This window comes from Dermochelys coriacea, chromosome 1, assembly GCF_009764565.3.
Source record: "Dermochelys coriacea isolate rDerCor1 chromosome 1, rDerCor1.pri.v4, whole genome shotgun sequence".
Taxonomy (NCBI): Eukaryota; Metazoa; Chordata; order Testudines; family Dermochelyidae; genus Dermochelys; species Dermochelys coriacea.
In genome coordinates, this window is record NC_050068.2 from 41,641,463 (window position 1) to 41,668,226 (window position 26,764).

General features: G+C 40.2%; 1 protein-coding gene across 1 annotated transcript in view; it reads left to right on the forward strand.

Moving 5' to 3' along the window:
- Window positions 1–26,764, forward strand: part of SGCG (sarcoglycan gamma) — a 146,000-nt gene that overhangs the window by 50,117 nt on the left and 69,119 nt on the right. Inside the window, exons 4-5 of the mRNA XM_038371571.2 lie at window positions 15,237–15,338; window positions 25,585–25,672. Of these exons, the coding sequence (XP_038227499.2) occupies window positions 15,237–15,338; window positions 25,585–25,672 (190 nt within the window). The remainder of the gene's footprint in view (window positions 1–15,236; window positions 15,339–25,584; window positions 25,673–26,764) is intronic.

A 26,764-nucleotide genomic window follows, 5' to 3' on the forward strand; every position in this document is an offset into this window, starting at 1 on the left:
CTGTGGGGGCAGTTCCTGTGGGCAAGAGCAGCACCTCCATCTAGGAGCCGAATCTGCTGGCCACTTCTGGGGCGCAGCACAGTCCGCGGTGCCAGTACAAGCAGGAAGCTTGCCTTAACCCCCCGCTGCGCTGCTGACCAGGAGTCGCCAGAGGTAAGCCCATGCCCCAACCCCTTGCCCCAACCCCTTGCCCCAGCCCTGAGCCCCCACAAACCCTGAACCCCTCTGCCCCAGCCTAGAGCCTCTTCCTGCACACCAAATCCCACATCCCCGGCCCCACCCCAGAGCCCACACCCCCAGACAAAGCCCTCATCCTCCCCTGCACCCCAACTCCCTGTCCCAGCCTGGAGCCCCTCCTTCACTCTGAACCCCTCATTTCTGGCTCCATCCCAGAGCCTGCACCCCCAATTGGAGCCCTTACCTCAAACCCCCTGCCCCAGCCCAGTGAAAGTGAGTGAGAGTGGTAGAGAGAAAGCCACCAAGGGAGGGGAAATGTAGTGAGCAGCGGGCAGGACCTCAGGAAGGGGCGGGGCAGGGGGTGTGGCCTTGGGGAAGGGGCAGAACTAGGGTGTTCAGTTTTGCGGGATTAGAAAGTTGGCAACCCTAAAATAGATGGTGTTGAGCTAAAGCATAAAGTCCATGTATGGCTGCGATCTTTAACGCAGAGGATGCGTTAAAGCAGGTTGGCATAGGGGCTTTCCTAAGTTCATACCCTTTTAAACTTAACAGATATACCACAACTTGGAATTTGGAAATAACCAAAATAACCAGTTAGGACAGAAATAACAAATGTGATACCTAACCACAAAAGGGCCATGGTAACGAATGGACGTTCGGTGAGCATTGGCTTTTTATATCGAACGGATGAAACCATTTTGGAAATTGAACCAGATGTTTGTTGCAGCAGCAGATAGGATGAAGGGCCTCCTGGTGTCTTCTCAAAGAATTTATTTGTGGATCACCTCCTGCATTCAAACATGCTATGACTTGGCAAAGTTGCCAGTCCCTGCAGTGACAGTGTACTCCACAAGGGTGCAAGCATCCTCAGCAGTATTCCTGGCGCAGGTTCCAAGACAGGAGATCTGCAGGACTACAACATGGTCATTAGTCCACACTTTCACCTCATACTATGCTATCACACAGCAGGCCAGGGATGATGCTGCATTTGGCAGAGTGGTACTACAATCCACAAATGAATTCCCACCCGCTCCTAGGAAACACGTGGGAGTCACCTATTTGGAATCAACATGAGTAAGCACTCAAGAAAAAATGACTACCTATCTTTTTGTAACAGTTCTTCGAAATGTGTTACTCATGTCTGTTCCAAGACTCACCCGCCTACCCATCTGTTGGAGTCAGCCAGCAAGAAGGAACTGAAGAGGTGTCAGGTCAGCAGGGCTATATATGCAGTGGCATGATGGCCCTACTCCAGGGGGCACTTGGAACAACCCAATGGATATTGCTCGGGGGAAAACTTTCCATAAACTGTGCACATGGTGCACACACACCTACTTGGAATGGACATGAGAAAAGAACATCTCAAAGAACAACAGTTATGAAAAGGTAGGTAACTGTTTTTTTTCCTCAGAGGGGATCATGAAAAAGCCCACTGTGCGGTACTGTTCACAGGAAAATTCTTTTTGACAATAATTCTTGCAAGCAAATACTCTAAAGCATGAGATTTAATTACCTTTGTTTTTATTTTAGTTTGCATAGTTGCAAATGTTAATGGAAATACAACTATCCAACCCTTTAAAAAATCCAGCTCCTGAACAAGTGAACTGTATGCTGTATTAGTTAATTAGATCAACCAAGTAAAATTTGTCAGGTATAATGATATTTTTACTTGCATTGTATTATCCAGCCATTAGATGTGACTCTGGGTACATGTAAACTCAAGATGGAGGTGTAATTTCCAACTCGGGTAGATGTATGCACGCTACCTTTCATTGAGCTAGCATGCTAAAAATAGAAGTGTAGCTGCAGTGGCAGAAGTAACAGGATGGGCTAGCTGCCCCAGATACAAGTTCTGTCTGTGATCCGACATACGCACTCAGATGGCTAGCCCATCATACCGTCTGTGCCGCTCTTGTTACAGTTATATTTTTGGCATACTAGCTTGATCAAAGCTAGTGCACATACATCTTCTCAAGCTGAAAATAACATCTAGCTCAAGTGTAGACGTATCCTACATGGTGTATAGAGCTCCAGAAAACGTGGTCTTTTTTGAACAAGGAAGACAAAGCGGGAACGCAAGCTGTGTTGGAAGCCAAGTTTTTTAACTATAGTTGTAGCTGTTTTCTTTAATAAATCCCTTCCTCCTGTTTAAGAATTGAATATGACAGGACCTGAGTATACCTTGTATATCTTCGTCTTAAATATTATTCTCATTTAAGATAAGCAAACCTCAGCAGGTTGAAAAATCTGACAAAAGTGAATCTTGTACTGAGTCTCCATGCCCGGACTAGCTTTCCGTAGCCACTGACTTACAGAACTGTGGAATTCAAACTAGCCTTTTAGTTTTCTAAAGCATGGAATATTAATTATATTCATTCTAACCAAGCCCTGGTGAGTGTAATTTATTTTGTGTGTAACCATTTTATTGGTAGGGTAAGATTAGTTTCCAAACCAGTAGATATCAAATAAACCTCTCATCTTTAGGAGTACTTGGTGCTGCTGAGTACTCTAACATGGCCAATATCTTTAACTGACAAGATTCTGTTGTCTCTTAAGAACGAGAATCAGATAAACTTGTCTGTCTGAGGCCAGGAGATAGAATACTTGCAACAGAAAATAAGATGAGGCATCAGCAATGTTAATACACCATTCACATACTTAGCTCTACAATAGATATTGTAAGTCAAACACAGGCTTTCACCAGATTCATTGCCAATCCTGTTTTTGCTGATTGCTTATTAATGAACTCTACCCACAGTCCTATTATCTCAATTAAACAGTACACTTTTGTTTGCCAAGCAAGTTCCTTAAATAGTAATCGCAACAAGAAATACTGCACAAAGAGCTGGATCTATAAAGTCTTAACTAAGGTACCTTTGGGACACAACAATAGATGTCTCAGTCTGAACTTGCTTTAGCCTTTCCATGGATTTGACTTAAAAGCAAGATATAAATGTATCAGAAAAGGGGCTCCCTGGATGGTCATTCTGCTACATCTTGACTACACTGTAGTTAGTTTCATTGTCAATTTTTTCAGTAATTATATTATGTGCAGACTGTCAATATTTGGATATTTTGAACTATTCAGGGATAGGGTAGCACACACAAAACCTTTTTTCCTGGCTTTCTAATAATAAATGCCTTGCCACTCGTTTTCCTAATTTTGTTGTAGCTGCTGAAGAGGAACCAGTTTAATTTGAGTTGATTGTCTGTCACAGCTATTCCGTGAATTATCTTACTGGTTTTCTTATCTATGCTTTTTAAAACAGTGGTTGTCAAACTTTTGTACTGGTGACCCCTTTCACATAGCAAGCCTCTGAGTGTGACCCCCCTTCACCCCTTATAAATATATAAAAAGTGTTTTTAATTTAACACCATTGTAAATGCTGGAGGCAAAGCGGGGTTTGGGTGGAGGCTGACAGCTCACGACCCCCCCATGTAATACCCTCGTGACTCCCTGAGGGGTCCCGACCCCCAGTTTGAGAACCCCTGTTTTAAAACCTTTTTTTAGGTTTATTTTTTCAGTATAGAACCTACTGTTACCATTGTAGAAAAAGCCCTTTGCCCTGATTTAGCATCGTTTTTACAAGGTCTTCTTACAATGCTAGAGAGAATCCTACTGTATAGTTGCTGTTTGAGACATAAGGATATTAGTTTTTATTCAAGATGGGCATTATTCTAAGAACTTACAAAACTGCTCTTCAGCAGAAGAAATAAAGGTACACCTGGGGTATTCTATCTGCTACCCAAGATCCATAAACCTGGAAATCCTGGACGCCCCATCATCTCAGGCATTGGCACCCTGACAGCAGGATTGTCTGGCTATGTAGACTTCCTCCTCAGGACCTACACTACCAGCACTCCCAGCTATCTTCAAGACACCACTGACTTCCTGAGGAAACTACAATCCATTGGTGATCTTCCTGAAAACACCATCCTAGCCACTATGGATGTAGAAGCCCTTTACACCAACATTCCACACAAAGATGGACTACAAGCCATCAGGAACAGTATCCCCAATAATGTCACAGCAAACCTGGTAGCTGAACTTTGTGACTTTGTCCTCGCCCATAACTGTTTCACATTTGGGGACAATGTATACCTTCAAATCAGTGGCACTGCGATGAGTACCTGCATGGCCCCACAGTATGCCAACATTTTTATGGCTGACTTAGAACAACGCTTCCTCAGCTCTCGTCCCCTAATGCCCCTACTCTACTTGTGCTACATTGATGACATCATCATCTGGACCCATGGAAAAGAAGCCCTTGAGGAATTCCACCAGGATTTCAACAATTTCCATCCCACCATCAATCTCAGCCTGGACCAGTCCACACAAGAGATCCCCTTTCTGGACACTACGGTGCTAATAAGCGATGGTCACATAAACACCACCTTATACCGGAAACCTACTGACCACTATTCCTACCTATATGCCTCTAGCTTTCATCCAGACCACACCACACGATCCATTGTCTACATCCAAGCTCTACGATACAACCTCATTTGCTCCAACCCCTCAGACAGACACAAACACCTACAAGATCTCTATCATGCATTCTTACAACTACAATACCCCCCTGCTGAAGTGAAGAAACAGATTGACAGAGCCAGAAGAGTACCCAGAAGTCACCTACTACAGGACAGGCCCAACAAAGAAAATAACAGAACGCCACTAGCCATCACCTTCAGCCCCCAACTAAAACCTCTCCAACTCATCATGAAGGATCTACAACCTATCCTGAAGGACGACCCATCACTCTCACAGATCTTGGGAGACAGGCCAGTCCTTGCTTACAGACAGACCCCCAACCTGAAGCAAATACTCACCAGCAACCTCACACCACACAACAGAACCACTAACACAAGAACCTATCCTTGCAACAAAGTCTGTTGCCAACTGTGTCCACACATCTATTCAGGGGACACCATCATAGGGCCTAATCACATCAGCCACACTATCAGAGGCTCGTTCACTTGCACATCTACCAATGTAATATATGCCATCATGTGCCAGCAATGCCCCGCTGCCATGTACATTGGTCAAACTGGACAGTCTCTACCTAAAAGAATAAATGGACACAAATCAGACATCAAGAATTATAACATTCAAAAACCAGTTGGAGAACACTTCAATCTCTCTGGTCACTCGATTACAGACTTAAAAGCTGCAATTCTTCAACAACAAAACTTCAAAAACAGACTCCAGCGAGAGACTGCTGAATTGGAATTAATTTGCAAACTGGATACAATTAACTTAGGCTTGAATAGAAACTGGGAGTGGATGGGTCATTACACAAAGTAAAACTATTTCCCCATATTTATTCCCCCCCCCCTCCACTGTTCCTCACACGTTCTTGTCAATTGCAGGAAATGGGCCACCTTGATTATCACTACAAAAGGTTTTCTCTCCGCCCCCCCCCCCCGCTCTCCTGCTGGTAATAGCTCACCTTAAGTGATCACTCTCGTTACAGTGTGTATGGTAACACCCATTGTTTCATGTTCTCTATGTTTATAAATCTCCCCACTGTATTTTCCACTGAATGCATCCAGTGAAGTGAACTGTAGCTCACGAAAGCTTATGCTCAAATAAATTTGTTAGTCTCTAAGGTGCCACAATTTTTCTTTTTGCGAATACAGACTAACACGGCTGCTACTCTGAAACCTAAAAAAATACAATGAAGCTAGATATGCTTTCAATCTGTTTATCAAAATGCTTAGCTCTCCCATTTAAAATCAAGTGAAATAAAAATAAATACTAGAAATTAAATGTAAAAATTAATGGCTTTCCTATCTTAATGTTGTAATAATAAAACACCATAGGCCAGAAATGCTACAAATTAAAACTGAAGTGACAGGAGACTGACCACATTGCACATATATATATATATTATGGTATACACTAATGGTAAAGGCTAATATGTTCAGGTTAACATTTAGCAAGAGGAAAAGGAAAACAATTATAGAACTAGATCTAATTAATAGAACAAACTTTACATTTGGATTTTCCTGATTTTTGAGTACTTGATCTCCCCCAAAAGGGTAAAAATAAGGGGTTATAAGAAGGATATATGGAGATGTGCTTGACACATGCTTAGGTGACATCAACAAAGACCATGTAATACAGTAAAAAAAATTGTCATGGTCACCATGGTAAACTGACACTTGTACCCCTTACTACATTGATGAGGAACATCCAGATATGGGCTTATCAGGAGATAGGAACTTATGCAATTATACTGGGCAGTGTTTTGGTCGGATAGTGTCCATGCCTGTCAGAAAATGAAGTGTTTTCTGTGAGATGATCTCAGATATATGTATGTTTAAGTTAAAACCAGCCCTGAAAGGAAAAAGTAAAGATGATATAAGGCAGTGTTAGAATGCAGAACTTGATTTTCTGATTAAACTAATCAGGAATCAATTTTTGTAGGTCAATAACAGCATGAAGGCTGTCTTTTTCTCAGTATGAGGAAGTACCATGCTTAGAAGCCTTCCTATTTGATATGCAGAGGCACTACTTATGTAGTCCTCATTTTTTTCAGGGAGTCTACCTTTCCTCTGAATACTTTCTCATAAAGAGGATGCCTGAAAAGGAATGTGCGGGCAAGGACTGACAGGTAGCATAGAATGGAATTGGATCACATATTCAAACTGGATGATCTCTTGTAGCTAGACTCCACAATAATTCTACCCAAAGCTTCAAAGAAACTGTCAGAATAATTCCCAAAAGGAGGAGGGATGAGAGGAAAGCAGAAGGTAAAACTAGTGCTAGGTTGTCAGGTAACATGTCAGATTTTTGGTCTGCTGCTAAAGAAGACAAATGAGTTGCAGAAGATGAAACTGATCTAAGATGTTTTCCAGTGCCTTTCTTCTTCTGGTGTTAAGGCTACCTCTTCTGAAATTGAAGCTTGACAGCCGAGGTTATGTGATCCTGGAAGGAAGAGTTCAAGGGGGGGCCTCCCTTGTCTGGTCTGGTTGAAGGAGTCCCAGAGATCCACAATAGATTAAGAATCTTCACTTTCTCAAGAATTTTATCCATCTTGAGGCTGATAAGACCCTCTCCCTCAAACAGAGGATCTTCCATTTGGGTGTGAGACTTAGCCAAAATGCCCAACATTGTTAGCAAGGAGCACAATCTAAGGGAAGCAGCTGATACCACCTGAAGCATCCTAAGTTCGTGGAGGATATGCTTGGCCACTATATGGCCCTTAGTCACTAGCTTTGCTGGTGGTTTGTGTGTGTTTGTTTTTTTTCCTGTGCCTCAGGAAAACATCCTGGGAAGCAGTGATTCTGAAAAAGATTTGAGGGTCATGGTGGATAATCGGCTGAATATGAGCTCCCAGAGTAGAGCTGTGGCCAAAATTGCTATTGTGATCCTTTGATACATAAACAGGAGAATCTCAAGTAGAAGTAGAAAGTTTATTTTATCTCTGTATTTGGCATTGGTCCGACCGCTTCCAGAATCCTGTGTCCAGTTCTGGTGCCTACAATTCAAGAAGGATATTGATACATTGGAGGGGGTTCAGAGTAGAGCAACAAGAATGATTAAAGGATAAGAAAACATGCCTTATAGTGATAGACTCCAAGAATTCAATCTATTTAACTTAACAAAGAGACAGTTATAAGGGGTGACTTGATTACAGTCTATAAGTATCTACATGGGGAACAAATATTTAATAATGGGCTCTTCAATCTAGCAGAGAAAGGTATAACAAGATCTAATGGCTGGAAGTTGAAACTAGACAAATTCAGACTGGAAATAAGATGTGAATTTTTGATGGTGAAAGTAATTAACCGTTGGAACAATTTACCAAGTGTCAAGATGGATTCTCTATCACTGGCAGTTTTAAAATCAAGATTGGATGTTTTTCTGAAATATATGCTCTAGCATTTATTTTGGGGAAGTTCTATGGCCTGTGTTACGCAGGAGGTCAGACAAGATGATCATAATGGTCTCTTTTGGCCATAGAAACTATGAACCTACAAACTGATTAGAAGGAATATTTGTCCCCAAAGATAAAATTGGTACTTTTCTATGTTGGGTTGTTAATTCACCACATAGATACATGAGAAGGCTTTCTTTCACCTAAGGTCTATTTTTTGATGTTCTTATTCAATAGGAAGGTCTAACCTGCTCTGGAACTACTCAATTTCATTGGCTGCTATCATCATCAATAAACCAGGAGTAAGATGGGTTAGGAAACACTGGCATCTCCATGATGGCACCTGATATAAGTGATCTATACCTTCTTATTTGATTCTGGGATTCAGGATGGAACTAAGCAGAAGCCCTTAGCTAGAACCAGTAGGCCATCATTAATGAGAAGTCTCTGTCTCTCTTTCTCTCTCATGCCCACTCCCTCTTTGGGCTCAATGATGTTGAACTTCTGTGGTGTCTTTTCCTTAAAAGTTTAAATTTTCAGGTCCAGAACCTGTGCCAAATGGATTATCAACTCCTGGAGCTATTTGAAGTGGTCAGGTAGTAAAACAGATTAAAAGATGTACAAACGAAGGAGTGATACTGTATGTAGCAAATTTTGAATACATGTTGATGAAGTGTATATATTCATATTATACTATGCAAGACACCAGTTAGTGGTGAAACCACGAGCTGAAAGTAGTGAATTTTTAGAGGGACTCGGGACCCAATCTTGCAAATGATTACACAAGTGCCTAACTTTTCTAATGTGAATACTGTATATTGTTTGAAGGATCTGGGCTGTGATTTGAAATTAGAAACTATAGCTGTGTGCAATTGCAGAAAAAACTGTGATACATTTTTCATAATTTTGGTTCACAGACGTTTTTCATCCCCTAAAATATTTCTAAAATTACAATTTGGCTGAGAAACTATTCAAAACTGTTACATTTCATGTTTTCACAATAAAAATAATTTTGCTCAAAGTGGGACCACTTTCACTAAAAATGATCCCATTTTAGTACTGATATTTAGAGAGAAGTTTTGAATTGGCAACAAATAAATGTTCAAATTTCAAGCATTTCAAAGTTGGTTATAAATATTTCACACTACTCTATTAAAACAAATTCTAAAATAAACAGATAATAGAGGGGTGAAATGAAAACATCGTAGTAAAAGAACGTGTCTCATTAAAAGTTGTGCAATGATCTGTACTCTGAAAAATCATGGGGACTCACTAAAACTAGAAAATCACCAGGGAAACAAGAAACAAGCCATAAGAGCTCTACAGGGTGCGGCACGTACTTACAATAATGAAAGATAAGTCAGGAAAGAAACATAGGAAAGACTGCAAGATTGGGGTGGATACTAGGTTCCCTGATTCTAAACCAGGCATGTACCAATGCCAAGATATTGAAAACTGACAAATGATTTGGAGTGTTTTAATGTTTAGATCTCAACCCTGGAAGCCTTAATGGGGCCTGATTATGTAAGAACGGCCATTCTGGGTCAGACCAAAGATCCATCTACCCCAGTATCCTGTCTTCTGACAGTGGCCAATGCAGGTGCCCCAGAGGGAATGAACAGAAAAGGTAATCATCAAGTGATCCATCCCCTTTTGCCCATTCCCAGCTTCTGGCAAACAGAGGCTAGAGACATCATCCCTGCCCATCCTGGCTAATAGCCATTTATGGACCTATCCTCCATGAATTTATCTAGTTCTTCTTTGAACCCTGTTATAGTCTTGGCCTTCACAACATCCTCTGGCAAGGAATTCCACAGGTTGACTGTGTGTTGTGTGAAAAGATACTACAGAAAGGTCTGAGTGTCCACATTTTGAAAATCAGGTTGTTTTAATGTATCTCAAATGGCACAGCCACAAATTAGGATAGGTCAGTCACTTTTGAAAATCTTGCCCCAAACACATAAATAGAAATTGTATATTCCCTAAAATTATAAAGTGTTAGTTTCAAATGAAATCTGAATATGAGAAAGAAGTAAAATTGTATTTTAATTAGTTTTTCCATATAAATGCTTTGTGTATTTTCTGCATCTACAGACTTTATAGTATATAAAATGTTATGAGATAGTTCTGGCTTATTCTAGAAAACCTACAGATTCTATCAAATTGTTTCCACATATGAGGAACATTTTAGTAAATAATTGCTAAGTCCAGATGCAGTTAATAATGCTTCATGAATTCTTGCATTATTGTGTCAATTTCTTGTGCAGTAGGATTTTCAGGAACAGCTTGTAATTTTATTGTATGTCCTCATTGTATTACTGTTGTAGCAAAGTTAGTTCATTGCCTCTGGTCCCTCATGTTGAAGTATTGCAAAACAATTTCAGACTTGCCATCCATGTTTGTTTTCTTTATCTGTGAGAAGATATCTCTTGATAACTCAGTGAGCTTTCTAATCATCTCTCTTATTTCTTGCTGCAGTAATAGTCACAATCTGAGAACAACATGAACTGATACTTTGCTGTTCAATATTTCATTATATTGGAATTTTCCTTCTTTCTCTCATTCTTTTGTAGTCTTACTGTTAGCTAATTCCCATGTTATTTCTTTCTACATATCTTAATTTATAGTTCCAATTTTATTTCTTTTAAATATTTTCTTGCTTTCAACTTGTCTGATTTTCTTTCAGTGCACTATATTGATACCTTAAATATTCTTTGCCATATCTCATTTTGTTTTTAATTTGTTACTATCTTTACCTAAAACAGCATTCCAATTTATTCTTCTGGGAAACTTGTAAATATACCCTAATGAAATAAGTGTGTAACATTACAAGAAAACCCTGACATCTGCAATATCTAGGGATTTTTCTAGTCTACTAGTGTATTATGTATTTGTATGGAACTGCATTATCTAATTTATAACCAGATCCTACTTCCACTTAAGTCAAGGGCAAGACTTTTATGATTGATTTTAGTCGGATCAGAATCACGCCTTTGAAACTAAGGCCCCTGGGATGTTGATCATGTCTTTCCGTTTATGTTTGAGCAGCACAGAAGACACTGACAGCAATTAATGAACAATTATTTATTGCACTGATTCTTCTTCCATAAGCACATTTGTACTGTAACCCTGATCTCTTGCAATGTAACAGACAAGGAGGGTTTATGAGGAACTATTATGTTTGATTAATTACACTCCCTTTTTCCTGGGCCTCTAGCTTAACTCTTTGCTGAAGCACAAGCCAGAGTTCTGTCTGTCTGAGTCATTTCAGGGGAAAAAAGAAAAATTGCATAGCATAAACCTCAGAGATATGGCTCATCAAACCCTGAATATAGGTGTTGATAACAGCTGCAAATCATCCTCAGAGAGAGCATACCATAAATTTTTGTTCACTAATAAATTGTAATACATACACAAACATTTGCAAACATTATTTGGAATACTTTTCAAAAACTTCCTAAACAAAACTATTAGGCAGTAAACTTATTGGTGTTCTGAGGTGTGGCCCCTTTAGGAACAGATTTTTGGGGAGATGATCATCAGACCCATGTAGGAATGGGGCCAGGAGACCAAATCATATGACTGGCTGCTGGGAAGTGTAAAATGAATGCTCTCAGTTCAGTCAGGAGAGAGCCTGAAACAGGAGAGACCTGTAGTGAGATTCTCCTGTAGTAGAGCCTAAGTGTTGGTAGACTAGGAGGTATAGAGACCTGCAGATGGCTATGGGAAAAGGGAACAGACCTGATTTGGATATTAGGTGAACTATTTTGATTTGAGAGACAATACACCTCTGCTAAAGAAAAGGACTGAAATACTGCCACTGGTCAGGATTTTATTGTCATACTGGCCAGTGAGTGGGTATCACAGGCTTACAGTGTATCTTTATACAGACTTCTCCACTTTGTTGCTCTTACATATTTTTCAGTGCAAGGTTTCAACAGACTATGTACCTATTTTTACCTTAGTGCACACATACACATTCCCCTCTAATATTGTCACAGAGATGATTTCTCAGTCTCGGTAATGTGGCCTCAAAATGAGTCTGTCACCTGGATTTTCCAGAAACTGAAGAGGACGGCAGCCTCTCAGTTCTCCTCCAAGCACTTCAGAATCTCCTCAGCAAAACCATGAGGGTTTGTCTACACTGCAGTGAGAGGGCCTGATTTCAGGTTGTGTACACATACCTGAGCTAGCTCTAGTCTATCTAGTTCAGGTACTGGTAGCAGTGAAGACTCCACAACACGGACTTCAGTGTGGGTTGTGCAAGCCTGCCCAGAACCTGGGTAATTACTTGGGGAACTAGCCTGTGCTAAAGCCTGTGCTCCCATGGCTTTTTATTGCTCTGGTACTTGAGCTAGCTAGATTAAAACTAGGTCGGGTATGTCTATATGAGCTGCAGTCTCCCTGTAACAGCAATATAAATATTCCCTCAAAAGATCCTTGAAGCCAGTAGCAAATTCCAGTGCCTGAACTAATAGTTGATTGTCTCCTTTGTTTCTAACAAGAAAGAGAATCTGTAGCCTGTGTCCAACGTGATATGGGTATTGTGACCCAGCCCACAGAGTAGACACATCTTTGTCCAGAGTCTCAAGTTCCTGTATTTATAACTATAAATTATATATTCCTTTTCCTCTGGATCTCTGATTGGCTCAGAGCTCTCAAAACGGTGAATGTGTGGAATCTGCTAGACTGCTTGCCATTAATGTCTACTTTATGTTGTAGCCAATATGGCTAACTTAGTCTTTATTATATTCAGCTGTAAAGCAAGTAACCTACAGGCCTATATCCTGTAAGACATTAGCTTAAGCAAGTTAGCATAAGTATAGTAGGCCTGCAACCTTTGGCATAGATAAATGGCCTAATGGTTACCCTCAGATTTTGGGAACTAGGAATAGCTTACTCAATGGCAGGAGTTGAAAACGAATGGTAAATTGCAACTGCAGGAACATGGAAGTAATTACTGCAGATCTGCTTAAGCAAGAAGTGATGGGTATGATAATGAGTTAAATGCCATTAATATGTATTAATATGTTAATCTACAGGATAAGTATACTCCATTATTATGTGGCTGAGGAAATTAGATTTGGGCATGGAATGCTGGACATTAACATGAATATTCATTATGGTGTTCAGGCCCTATAATAGGGTAAACCACCATGTAGGGAGAGAGAGTTATTTCCATCACTTTTAGCTTTCCACCATTTGACCCTTCAGCTGTATTGTTATCTACTATCAATCTCGGGTACTGAGAAACCTGGACCAACAGACTCATTTGGCTTGCCAGAGGCAGGGCTGGTCCTTTGTCTTTTATCACCAAGTCCTCAAGGAAGGGTGTAAGTATGCAAATCAAATAGCTTATGCAAAGAATAATAGCACAGATATCCCCAGTACTGTATTATTCCTATCTGTTTATATGGCTTGGAGCTTTTCTGACTTTATAAGTGATCCTGATAAAAATCTCTAAGGCTTTACTTTGCCCTCAGTGTAAGTGACTTTGCCATACACTCCAAGAATCCCTACAAGATATTGAACTCATTGGTTTTAGTCTTTGTGTAAACTGATTCTGGGAAAAGAACCTTATTATCTTTTGATTCCTTGGCAATCAACACAAGTATTATTACCCTTAAAAAGGATCAGGCAACACTATACAGCTTCAGAAACAGTTATGGAGCATATCTAGCAATTACTACAACCCTTCTCCAGATGTCTTTGGTCCCTACTGACTAAGCTGCCCTTCCCTGCTCTCTGCATATGTACAATACAGTGGATTCAGCTCAGATACTACATTCAGATACTATGGTGATGAGTGTGATATAAGAGCCTATATTGAATAGAAATAGAACTAATATGTCCTCCCCACCGCTTCTCTTCCTTCCTTGGATATTAAGTCAATCCAGTGCTGCAGTGTAAGCATGTGGGTTACAGTATCACTTACTGGTATCGTAAATAGAATGCAAGAAAAGTGGCTGGCTGGGTGCTTTACTTTGTACTGAAAAAGTTTTTTCCTCTCACTGTTGGTTTCTTACACAGTAGGTATTCCATATCAACATTTGCAGCAAGATATTTGCTTCTCCTTGTAAGTATATTACATAATTTACAGAACCAAATTATGGTGTCCAGTGTCACATCCTTTTTATAGAATAATTTTGAAAGAAATATACAAATTAAATACTCTCTGATGGTTCAGTGGTTATGGCACCAGCCTGTGACTTAGAGCCAGGTTCAGTTCTTTGCTCCTTCAGAATTTCTGAGTGATCATAGGCAAGCTTTTTAGGCCCAGATCCTGAAGATCTGGCAGCCTTCAGATCCTCTGCTTATTAGAATTGTCCGTAGCCATATTTTTCATGTTACCAACTATATACCAGGGGAGAGGGAAAGAAGAATGAAACAAGATGGTGAGAGAGAAGGGAGAGAGAACTGGGATGAAAGGAATGACAGAGAATGAGGAAGGACCTAAGAGAGGGGGGCAGGGGGGAAATGACTGAGGGAGTTGGCAAAGAGAGAAGGAAATGTGAATTCTGAGAGATGCTGAGAGCTGGAGTGTTCACAGAAAGACAGAAGAGAAGAGAAGACCTGGAATTTAAAAATAAAAATTAAAAATGGAAAAGAAAATCACTAAGCCTCTCCCTCTGTTGTGTGTCAAGCAGTGTCGCATTCCAAATAAAATATACCAACAACAGACCAAATACTCAAGCATGGGATCTTAAAGTTTTGTTTTATGGGAACATTCGTATATGCAAAAATAAATTGTTCACACATTCTTGGAAAATAAGCACAAAAGATGTGTGAACATGGTCAATACATACTCACTTCTGAATTTAGTTGATTTTTTTCTTCCTACCCAGACATCTTCCTGTTCTTGTTGATGAAGTATCTCAAGATCCAAAAATCAATTACAACTTTATTTCTTGCATCACATTTTTTCTTTTTTCCTCAAAACACATTATTAATAAAAGGTATTGGGATGTCTGATTATAAAAATACCTCATGTCCTAAGAAGAATTGTCTGGAAGTCAGTGCTAACCAAACTGTTAAGTCCTATAGTGCAGTTATCTTCATTAATAGCATAGGCAGAAAAAAATATATAATTCTAGAATGGTCCAACTTAACAAATGAAAAGAAAATAAAAATTACAGTAAGAATAAAGCACATATTACTCTTTCAATTTCTCCACAGACTGGGATGGGACATTTACTTGTTACAAAAGAAGGACTTCGACTGGAAGGAGAGTCAGAATTCTTATTCCCTTTGTATGCCAAAGAAATTCACTCTAGAGTGGTAAGTAAATATCGATAAGCCATGATAAAGGAGAATTAATGTACAGAAATCCATTAAGAAAATCAATAATATATATAAAATGTGTGCATGTATAGAATATGATGGTAAGTGTGGATATATATAAATACAGTATGGTGTAACATGGCATAAAGATTTTATCAGTGTGAGTTTGAGATTGGTGCTCAGATGTTATGGCAGCACTAAGATACTGTGGTGACATTCACCAACATGAAATATTAGGCATATTGCTCTTGGTGATAAAGCCATGAGTGAGTTATGTAGGTCATTCCAGCTGAATGGTGTTAAAACTTTATGAATATTTTAGAATTTTAAGATGTTTTTATTGAGTCTATTTTTGTATCTCTTTCCCTGTAAAGCCAGGTATCTTGGTAACCATGAGTTCAACTGTTAAGGGTTTACAAGGAGTCTTAAATATCTCTAAAAATTACCAGAAATAGGTTTTGTTTGAAGTTCCATTCTTGGGAATGTCCCAGGGTGAATGTAAGTGCTGGATCTGATTGAGAAGCTAGGAATCTCCCTTTCCAATGATACAAAGCTCCCATTTCAATACTTTGCATAATGACAGGTTTCAGAGTAGCAGCCATGTTAGTCTGTATTCGCAAAAAGAAAAGGAGTACTTGTGGCACCTTAGAGACTAACAAATTTATTAGAGCATAAGCTTTCGTGAGCTACAGCTCACTTCATCGGATGCATTTGGTGGAAATCTCCCCTCTGTTTTTTCCACCAAATGCATCCGATGAAGTGAGCTGTAGCTCACGAAAGCTTATGCTCTAATAAATTTGTTAGTTTTTAAGGTGCCACAAGTACTCCTTTTCATTTCAATATTTGTAAGACACAAGATAACAGATTTTAAATTTGTGAAATATTTATGCATAAAAAAGCTGTAACTCTATAGGACTATATTTTGCCTACCTGGGCTTCAGACAGGTGTGATTTATTTAATGTATTTATTTATAGCTGTTGGGGAAGGAGGGGAAATTACATACTTGAAAAAGAGACAGGAAACATTTCTCAAACAGTTTAATTTTAAAAAAAAAGAGAGAGAGGCAGGTGTTTGAAACTGCTCCAACATCTGGAGGTGTGTAAAGGGGTCTTATTAACATCTTTCCAGTAGCTTGAATGAAGAAGGAACGGTTCTGAACAGGTCTTAAATTATCCATGCATTAATTTGTTGTGGAGCAGTGTTTACCTGCAAACTAAATAAAATCTTCTTCAGGGCCAGATTCTGCCACTGAGTAGCTCTAAGCCATCTTTCATTTTGAGTCACATACAGATTCCAGCAAGTTTGAGCTGCTGAGAGAGAGCCCAAACATCTCCAAGAATGTTCCTTTAAACTTTATTTTATCTTTCTATGCAACAAATCTTTCCAATAGCATGAACAGCATCTTATTAGATAGTGAAACTGCACTACTAAATTTGTATTCCCTCTTTGTTTCATATGCTCCGTTTTCTGCCTTGCAGTTAAAGGAACATAATGTATGTGTTTAAATATGAATCCTCTCAGAGATATTCTTCTTTGAGTAGTGTCCCTATGGATGCTCCACTGTAGGTGTGCTTGTGTTCCTGCACTGCGGATTGGAAAACTTTGATAGCAGTGTCCGTTAGGCCCACACATGTGCTGTCTCTCCTCATGCGGCACCGCGAGGCTAGTCAGTTCACATAGGCTAACCCCCCTCAGTTCCTTCTCAACCACCTGTGGCTAGAGATGGAGCCATTAGCAATACATTAAGACTATTATTCTCTTGGTTTACATACTTATAGTTAGTTAGCCTCCTCATTATAGTTAGGTTTTTCTTTCCCCTCCTTTCTTATTTTACCCTTAAAAAAAGAAGAAAAAGAGACTTTATTTTCTTCCCACCCTTTTTCCCCCATTGGGGACCCTTCCCTTCAACAGGGTATGCCCAGTTTGCAGGTCTTCAAAAAGTGCTGCACCTGTAAAGAGGTGATCCCGGTTATGGATAAGCACTCTCAGTGCATTCACTGCCTCGGGAAAGGCCACATACAGCAGAAGTGTGGTCTTTGCCAATAACTCCGGCCAAGATCTCGCAAAGACAGAGCTCCAACAGAAGATCATCTTCATGAAGGCAGCTCTCTGTCCCCAGTCACCTGGTAGACATGAGCCTTCCCCACAACCTTCTACATTTAAGGGAAGTGGGTTGAAGAAACAGGCTGTGGACCCTTCTCACACACCATCTAAGAAGAGAATGGGAAGTCCCTTAGTGAGCCCTGATGTAGCTGTAAGCAATCACCATCTCTCCTGATATCTTCAGCATCACCGGGACCCAGACCATCTCAATCTGGCACCCATGCCTCACAAAGACCAACAGCTACTGGTTCCACTGACAGGCTCACAGACCCAATGGGCATGGGCACTGAATCATTGGTATTTAATGACAAGAGCAAACACTCTAAAAAGACACTTCCAGTATGCGAGTCCACTTTGGTACTGCCAGAGACAGCTCGCCCGGCACCTAAGAGACAAGGGTGGACAAGGTCTCCATTCCCCACTCCCCAGCACTGCCACCAATGCCAGGATGATGAGTACTGGCAGAATCCCACCATTCCAGAGACCTTTGCGTGCTGGATGCATCCGAATCCTCACCTCTCAGTACCAAGTCCTCTGCCCCAATCTTCTACCAAGCACAAGAAGTATCCCCACTGCCATGCCGTGCCCCTTCACTCTCTAGCAAGGGTTCAGACAGTGAGCCAGAGGAGGTAGTGTCACACTACTCCTCCCAAGCCCCTTTTGATGCTCACTATCAAGGATGTACCCACAGATGGCCACACAACCACCACCATCGTCTTAGTACAGCTACTTATGGGCACCAACATTGGTCTCTATGCCACCCCAATGGCCGTATCTTAGATGTCAGGAGAGCCCTGGCTTGTACCTTAACAGGATAAGGGCCTTTAGGAACTCCCCTAGACTTTTCCTCTCCATTGCAGAAAGATCCAAGGGCTCAGCAATATCAGCCCAAATGCTCTTTAAGAGCTGGTCTACACTACATAGTTAGCTCAACATAAGGCAGTTATGTCAGTAATTATGTCAGTGTCTACACTACAGCCTTCCTCCCACTGATGTAAGTTCCCTACTAAACTGACATAATAACTCCACCTCCGAGGCATAAGGCTTATGTCAGCGTAGTTAGGGAGATGCAGTGTCCCTTACATTGGCTGACTTGTCAATTTCACAACAAATCCCATGAAATTGTCAAGAAAGAGGGGCAGCTAGAGCCCAGCTGCCCCTACGCTCCCCTGGAGAGCTGGACCCTGCTCCTACATGGGAGCAGGGATGAGAAGCCCAGAGGACTTTCCCCCAGTTCCAGGTGGGAGCCAAAGCCTAGCCAGCTTCGGACCTCTCTCCCAGTTGAACAGCCTGCCCCTTCCTCCCTGCCAGGAGCCAGGCAGCCTTATCAATTTCATGTCATGGCACCCAGCAGGGATCGGGTAGGGGTTGAGGGGTGAAAAGCTGGGGTAGCTGGACCTCGTTCCCTGGAGGTGAGGAGCTATGGGTGACTTCCCAGTGATCCTGGTGGGGGTCTGGGGCCTAGAAGCCCTGGGTAGCTTTCCTCTGCTCCCTGTGGGGAAGTGGGAGCAGAGGTTGAGGGGCAGCCCACTGAGAGGCTGTGGGGCAGCCAGTCTCCTGGCAGGGAGCTGCTAGCAGAGCTGAGAGACTGGGCTCTCAGGTTCCCACACTGCCCCTCTTAGGTCGTGTCAGAGGTCTGTAGAGCAGCAATATGGATGTCAGTCTACACTTTCGCAGAACACTATGTGATCACAGGGGACTCCACCTCCAATGCCATCTTTGGCTCCACAGTGCTGTCATCTGAAACTGACCTAACAGCCCTCCAGAAAGGATACTGCTTGGGAGTTACCTACAGTGGAGCACCCATAGAGACGTTACTCGAAGAAGAAGAAGAAGTTACTCACCTTATGTAAAAAGAAAAGGAGTACTTGTGGCACCTTAGAGACTAACAAATTTATTAGAACATAAGCTTTCGTGAGCTACAGCTCACTTCATCGGATGCATTTGGTGGAAAAAACAGAGGAGAGATTTATATACACACACACAGAGAACATGAAACAATGGGTTTATCATACACACTGTAAGGAGAGTGATCACTTAAGATAAGCCATCACCAGCAGCAGGGGGGGGAAAGGAGGAAAACCTTTCATGGTGACAAGCAAGGTAGGCTAATTCCAGCAGTTAACAAGAATATCAGAGGAACAGTGGGGGGTGGGGTGGGAGGGAGAAATACCATGGGGAAATAGTTTTACTTTGTGTAATGACTCATCCATTCCCAGTCTCTATTCAAGCCTAAGTTCATTGTATCCAGTTTGCAAATTAATTCCAATTCAGCAGTCTCTCGTTGGAGTCTGTTTTTGAAGCTTTTTTGTTGAAGTATACCCACTCTTAGGTCTGTGATCGAGTGACCAGAGAGATTGAAGTGTTCTCCAACTGGTTTTTGAATGTTATAATTCTTGACGTCTGATTTGTGTCCATTCATTCTTTTACGTAGAGACTGTCCAGTTTGGCCAATGTACATGGCAGAGGGGCATTGCTGGCACATGATGGCATATATCACATTGGTAGATGCGCAGGTGAACGAGCCTCTGATAGTGTGGCTGATGTGATTAGGCCTTATGATGGTATCCCCTGAATAGATATGTGGACAGAGTTGGCAACGGGCTTTGTTGCAAGGATAGGTTCCTGGGTTAGTGGTTCTGTTGTGTGGTGTGTGATTGCTGGTGAGTATTTGCTTCAGACTACACCTTGTGTAGTAACAATGGTTCTTCGAGATGTGTCCCCCTGTGGGTGTTCCACAACCCACCCTCCTTCCCTCTACTTTGGAGTTCTTGCCAATGACTCTCTAGTATAGAAGGAACTGAGGGGTGTTAGCCTGCACACGCTGACTAGCCTAGTGGCGCAGCACCAGGAGAGACAGCGCATGTGTGTACCTAACAGACACAGCTACCAAAGTTCTCTGATCAGCAGCACAGAGACACAAGCACACCTACAGTGGAGCACCCATAGGGACACACATCTCAAAGAACCATCATTACTATGCAAGGTGAGTAACTTCTTCTTTGAGGCTTATTAACTAATATGACACATAGCTGCTTTGAAATCAGCATAGTTGGATGCTGAAGGAGTCCCTCAGACTAGGGGAATCCTTATTCAATGTTGAGCCACCATTGGAGCTCCTCCACCATACATCTCTTAACTGTCTACGGGGCTGAAGAGAGAGGTGTGGCTGTGGCTAATTTATGCGCAGTTGTTGAGGATTCTATTGTCATCATTGGTTGATGGCATAAATTAGAGGCCTTAGATTGCTGGATATGAATCACTGTCTCTTTCTGCCCTTCTGAACTGACAGTCATTCAACATTTGGGGGTTTTTTTTAATTTTTTTTAACACTTTTGAGAAAAAATTGCCCATGGCTTCATCTCTTTGGGTATCATTTCAGTATGTATTCTCATAAAATTGTTTATTTGTTATGATTTCAGTTCCTAACTTTGCCTCTTAGGGAACTGGGCCATTCATAGCCATCACAGCAGCTTTCTCACTTGCCTAAATAGTCTTTTTTCTTGGAGTCTCAGCTTTTCTACTCTAATGAGGTCTACAAAGTGCTAAGAAAATACATAGCAGAAAATGCACTTGTTATGCATACCCTCTGGAGTCAATTATTAATTTATGCCTTAATTTTGAGTTCAGTGCAAAGACCTAGATGAAATCTTTGCCTCTTAGCTAGTACATATTCATGGGACAGCAACACAGGATGAGTCCTTAGAAATATTTTACTAACTTTTAAATAGTCACCAATATGTGAATGGTAACTAAAGATCCAGAATATAGTTTATCTCACTGGACCAGACTGTATTACCAGATTGATCACTTGTTTATTTTATTAAATCAAGCAGCAGCAATCAGAAAAGTGCATTTGAGATGCCCAGATTTGTGTCTGATTTGTTACCAATATATAAACATAATAGATTTAGCTCACAGTCTCTCTTGATCTTTGTTCCCCACCTTAAATATAACTCCTTGTGCTTGGATATTCAAGCTAAACCATTGCTTACTGTTCTTCCTAAGGCTCAGAGGCTGATTCACTCATCTTTTTCTACCCTTCCTGCCTTTCATAAGAGTTATTGGTTCTGTTTCTATGCTCTGTAATTTTTTTTAAATAATTTACTAATCTGAAATAATTCCTTTTACTCATTTGGCAACTTGTTTTGAGATATCCTTTCTTTTTGGTTTTCATATTTACAATATTTTTGGTTTTATTTTTAAATAAATCTGGACAGCAGAGGGCACTGAGACTGAGGTGGATGCAGGTTGCTTGAGCTCTGAAGTGGTCCCAGGGGAATCTTCTAGTGTTGCCCCCTAGAACTCACTATCCTATTCCAAGAAATATTGCATGCTACTGTTGAAACCCCCAAGATGCCTTCTAATTCTCTGAATCCAAAAACACCAAAAACAGAGGAGATCTGTCTCCCCTACTTCTACGAGTGGTAGAACAAGAACAACTACAAAATGGTGCCTCAGCCGGATGGAATGCAGCTGATGTCTGTACAATAGTTTGCCACAGATATTTATGAAATTAAATCTACAGTTTCCACCCTTCAGACTACTGTGACTGAGACAGAGTGCACTACAAGTTCTATCCAGATGAATGAGTGAAGCAGAACACAGAATTTCTGAAGTGGAAGATGATTTCAAAGAGAACAAATTACAGGTTATGAAGAACTGTAATGATATCAGATCTATTAAGACCAAGCTAATTGATCTAAAAAGCCGCTCAAGATGATGTAATATCAGGATTGTGGGTATCCCTGAGTGCATAGAGAAGGGTAAACCCTCTGAATTTGTCCCTAAACTGCTAACTAAGTTGATGTATCTGCTGGTTGATTTTTATTTTAATATAGAATGGGCACAACGGGCCTTTGCCCTCAAGCCAGCTCCAGGAGATGAGACTAGAGCATTGATTGTGAAGTTCCTGAAGTTTGCAACTAAGGACTTTATCAAATCCAGAGAAAAAAGGATTATGTTATGGGGAGAACCAGCAATTAAAATACTGTTCTTTCACAATTGTGCCCGTGATGTGGTTGCAATGAGGGCAGCTTGTAACCAAGTGAAACAATTGGCTAGGAACATGAACTTGAAGATTTTATTAACTACCTGGCAACCCTCCATATTAAAAATGGTAAGAAGATAGTACCATTCAGTTCCTGTTAAGAGACAGAAAAATACCTAAAAAATCTTCAAACTCCTGCCTTGCAAGAGGAGACATCTCTGAAATGATCCGACCATATGGAATTTATGTATTGCTCTCTCAGGTGTGATATCAAGTACATCCGATGAAGTGAGCTGTGCTCAAATAAATCTGTTAGTCTCTAAGGTGCCACAAGTACTACTTTTCTTTTTTACAAATACAGACTAACACGGCTGCTACTCTGAAACCAGGTGTGATATGGTTGTTCTATACAAGCTGATGGGCACTAGTTGTTATTGATATTAGTTCCTTTTTTTCTCTTTCTTTCATTGGGGTTGAAGGGCTAAAGGGTTATTATCAATTTACTTCCTACTGCCCTAACTCATGGGAAAGGACCAGTAATGTAAAATCCATCATTAGATTAGCAATTATATATATAATCATTGCTTTATTAGATGGTGCTTCCTTAGGACTAGTATATATAGGTTTTATTGATAATGTGTGATTATTATAGTTGCAATCTTTGGGGTCCCTGGGGATCTCCACGTTTCACCTGATCCAGCCACGCACTCTGGGTGTCAAGTGTGTATGCATATGTCATTTAGGGCTTCAGGGTATGCACTCTCAACTAAAATGTGGCAATTACGTCAGTAAGAAGAGTTTCCAAACTGCAAACTGTTAATCACCCCTGCTATATGGTTTGTTATAAGGATAAAATTTCTGTATTATTCTCCATACCTCATTCATCCAACACTGAGGAAACAATTCATGCTTTGTAGAACTTTGGCATTATACCTTGAGCACAGTAATGCATTCAGAACCTGTAATAGGCTTTTCATAGCATAGGCCGAGAATCAAATGCCAACCAGCATCAACTCAATGTATATCACATTGGATCTCTGACTGTGTCAAGCAATGCTTTGATCTTGTGAAAGTCTTTCCTCCAGTGAGAGTAATAGCTCACTTCATCAGGGCCCAGTACACTTCATCAGCCTTTCTGATCAGTGTTCCCATAACAAATATATGTAAAGTGGCAATGTGGTCATCTGTACATACCTCTTTGAGACATTATGCCTCTTGTGACTATGCTAACTTTAGTAAATCCATGTTGCAGTCTCTCTTCACATGATCCAAAGCCTCACCACCTGTAAGGGAACTGCTACAGAGACACCTAAAATGGAACGGTTTCAGAGTAGCAGCCATGTTAGTCTGTATCCACAAAAAGAAAAGAAGTACTTGTGGCACCTTAGAGACTAACAATTTTATTTGAGCATAAGCTTTCGTGGACTACAGCTCACTTCATCGGATGCATCAATGTATACATGCACAATTACTTGAAGGAAAAAAACCCAACAGTTACTTACCTACAGTAATTGTTGTTTTTGGAGATGTGTTGTGCACATATAAATTCCACAATCCTTCCACCTTGCCTGTGACTTTGGTTAATATTTTCACAAACAGAACAGAGAGGAAGGTGACACACATGCCCCTTTTATGCTCTTGTCTGGGTACATGAGGAGAGCAGGGGCACATGTGTTCCCTCACGGTACTTCTGGCAAAAGTCTCTGACTCAAGAACATTAGGCACACAAACACCTAAAGTGGAATGTATATGTGCATAAAACATCTTGAAGAACAACAGTTATTGTAGTTACTTTTGTTTTTTAGTTTCAGGTCTGATTTTTAAAAAATCTTTTATTTATTGGTTAGTTGGTTTCAGGTTTTATTGTCTAATGCACTGGAGTGTGAAATAACTGTTGCTCCATTATTTGTCACCTGCTTGATTACATGCCACCTTGACAAAATGGCTAACTTGACTTAGTGGATTTGTTTTATTTACAACACAGTTATATTTCTACATTAAACACAATTCTGTCCTGACACTGGACCCAGTGGGACTACTCACACTTAAAGTTAAATATGTGTGTAAGTGTTTTCAAGGTGGGAGCCTTGGATGATTACATTAGTGTTACACAGCTTTCATCATTATTCATCGTTTTTCACAGGACCAGTTTTCTGTGGGAGTGCAGGAAGTCTAGGACTCAAGTGCTAAGCTTCTATCAAAAGATAAATTGCCAGCAATTGTAGCTGTTGGGTTAATGTTGTAGATTTTGATCATTTTAGAACTACACTTTTAAATTATTTTTGTGTACTTTGAATAAGGTGTTTTTTGTTCGTGTTTTAACTTAAAAAATATTCTGGCAAGAAGACAAATGGTTCAAACCTCTAGTGTTATGGCATTTCAACTGGAGACTTTATCGAAATTTTACCAAGTCATTCCAGCTATCAGGTTTTAATAGTTTCTTCCTTTCTTAGAGGAAGAAGGGAAAAATCCATATTTATTATATGAATTGATTCCCATAAGATACTATATTATTCTCAATGTGGTTCTCCAAGATTTTACATTGTAATGTTTTGGGGAATTGATAATCGTTTTCTACCACATGCTGCCATTTCCAAATATAGCTACCATATTTTCTGTTTTAAAGTGACCAAAAGTGGGGAATAGTCTAGGGAAAAAAGTGAGTGGGGTCATAAAAATACAATATTGACTTCCTCATCTACCTACACCATCAGAAAAAGATAGATTTGGAAGGAAAACTTGGAGTAGTTATTTATAGATAATAACTGCCAGTTGGAGGTAATCCAAGCCATGAATTTAGGGGGAAAGGGAGCTGGATTGGGGATTTTGGTTAAGCTGATTATAGAGGTGTGGACCAGCTCCTGATCTGAATATCTCCAAAGTTCAAAGGGTATTTGAATCAAGAATTGCAATTTGGGTCCATCTCTGCTGTACATCAGTGTGTTGTGTGCCTATTAAAATAATTAGGTTTTCTGGTTTTTGTTACATCTGTCAACTAAATGAGAGCTCTAAACCCAAAATATTAATTCACACTTTGGCTGGTTTTCTATTGCAAAGGCTCTTTTAATGACTTTATTAGTAATATATATGGCAATGATAAATAGTGTAAATTGTTCTGCTAAAACTGCAAATCTTTCTCGATACTGTAGGACTCATCACTACTTTTACAGTCTAGTCATAATGTGACTGTGAATGCTCGCAATTCAGATGGTGAAGTCACAGGCAGATTAAACGTGGGTAAGTCTAAATTATTATTTGTTTAGCATTTTGTATGCATTTTAATGAATATTTGTAAAGAGCTTTGAATATATAAAGGTCTGTATACATGCTAATTGTTCATTATGATAACCACATTTGAATTGCTCACCTGCCACACAATATGTACTAAGATTATATTTCTCATAAATATATAAAGCATTTGTTTCCTGCAGGTTTTGACAGGAGAACCAAAGATTTGGCTGTCTGTTTTTGTCTCACTGTCATTAGCTTTTTACAAAATTGTTTAAATGGTTCTACTTTCTGTTTTTCTTTCACACTCTTTGATATATATGGTTGTACTTGTTTAAATTAGGCACTTTAGGGGTATAACTGACTGGAGGAAGTAATATATATGCTGTTGCAGTTCATTGAAACAGTAGCGTATTTGTGTTTTCATTTTCTCTCTCTATCCAGAGAGGGGTATCAGCTGGAGTCCGAGTGTGGTAAATTCAAATTTGATATGGTGTTGAGAGCTTGCCTTTACATTTACTACAATGGTGTATCATGCCTGAGGCAACTAACAGAGCTGTCTAAAGTAAACCTCCTCCTTCAAAGTGTTCTAGAGCAAATTAGGTAAAGTGCCTGAATTATGTCTATTTCTTCAAATTCTGGTGACTGCTGGATTATCTACACTACAAAAAACTCTAATATTGTCTTCCTCTTTGAAGTGTTGGTTCAATAATTTTTTACTCTTTTTGAATATATTTTAAAAAAAGAATTATCACCTTACATTGAGGTATCCAGAACTCTTTAAAAAGACAAGCGTTCTTCTTTGAGTGCTTTTCCATATGTATTTCACTTTTTGTGCACATTCATCCCATGCATTCAAGTTTGGATTCTTTTGGCCAGCAATGGCTGTTGGGGCTGTACCTGCACCCTACATGGCCTAGTAATCCCCTACCCAAGAGCATAAAGGGTGGCATGACCCCAACTCTCCCTCAGTTCTTTCTTACCGCCTATTGCTATGAATAAAAACTTTGGCAGTATCCAACCCTCTTATCACTGTGTGATTTATACTTTCTAGTGTAAATAGTTAATGATAGTTGTAGTTTTAGATCGTTAGATAAAAGA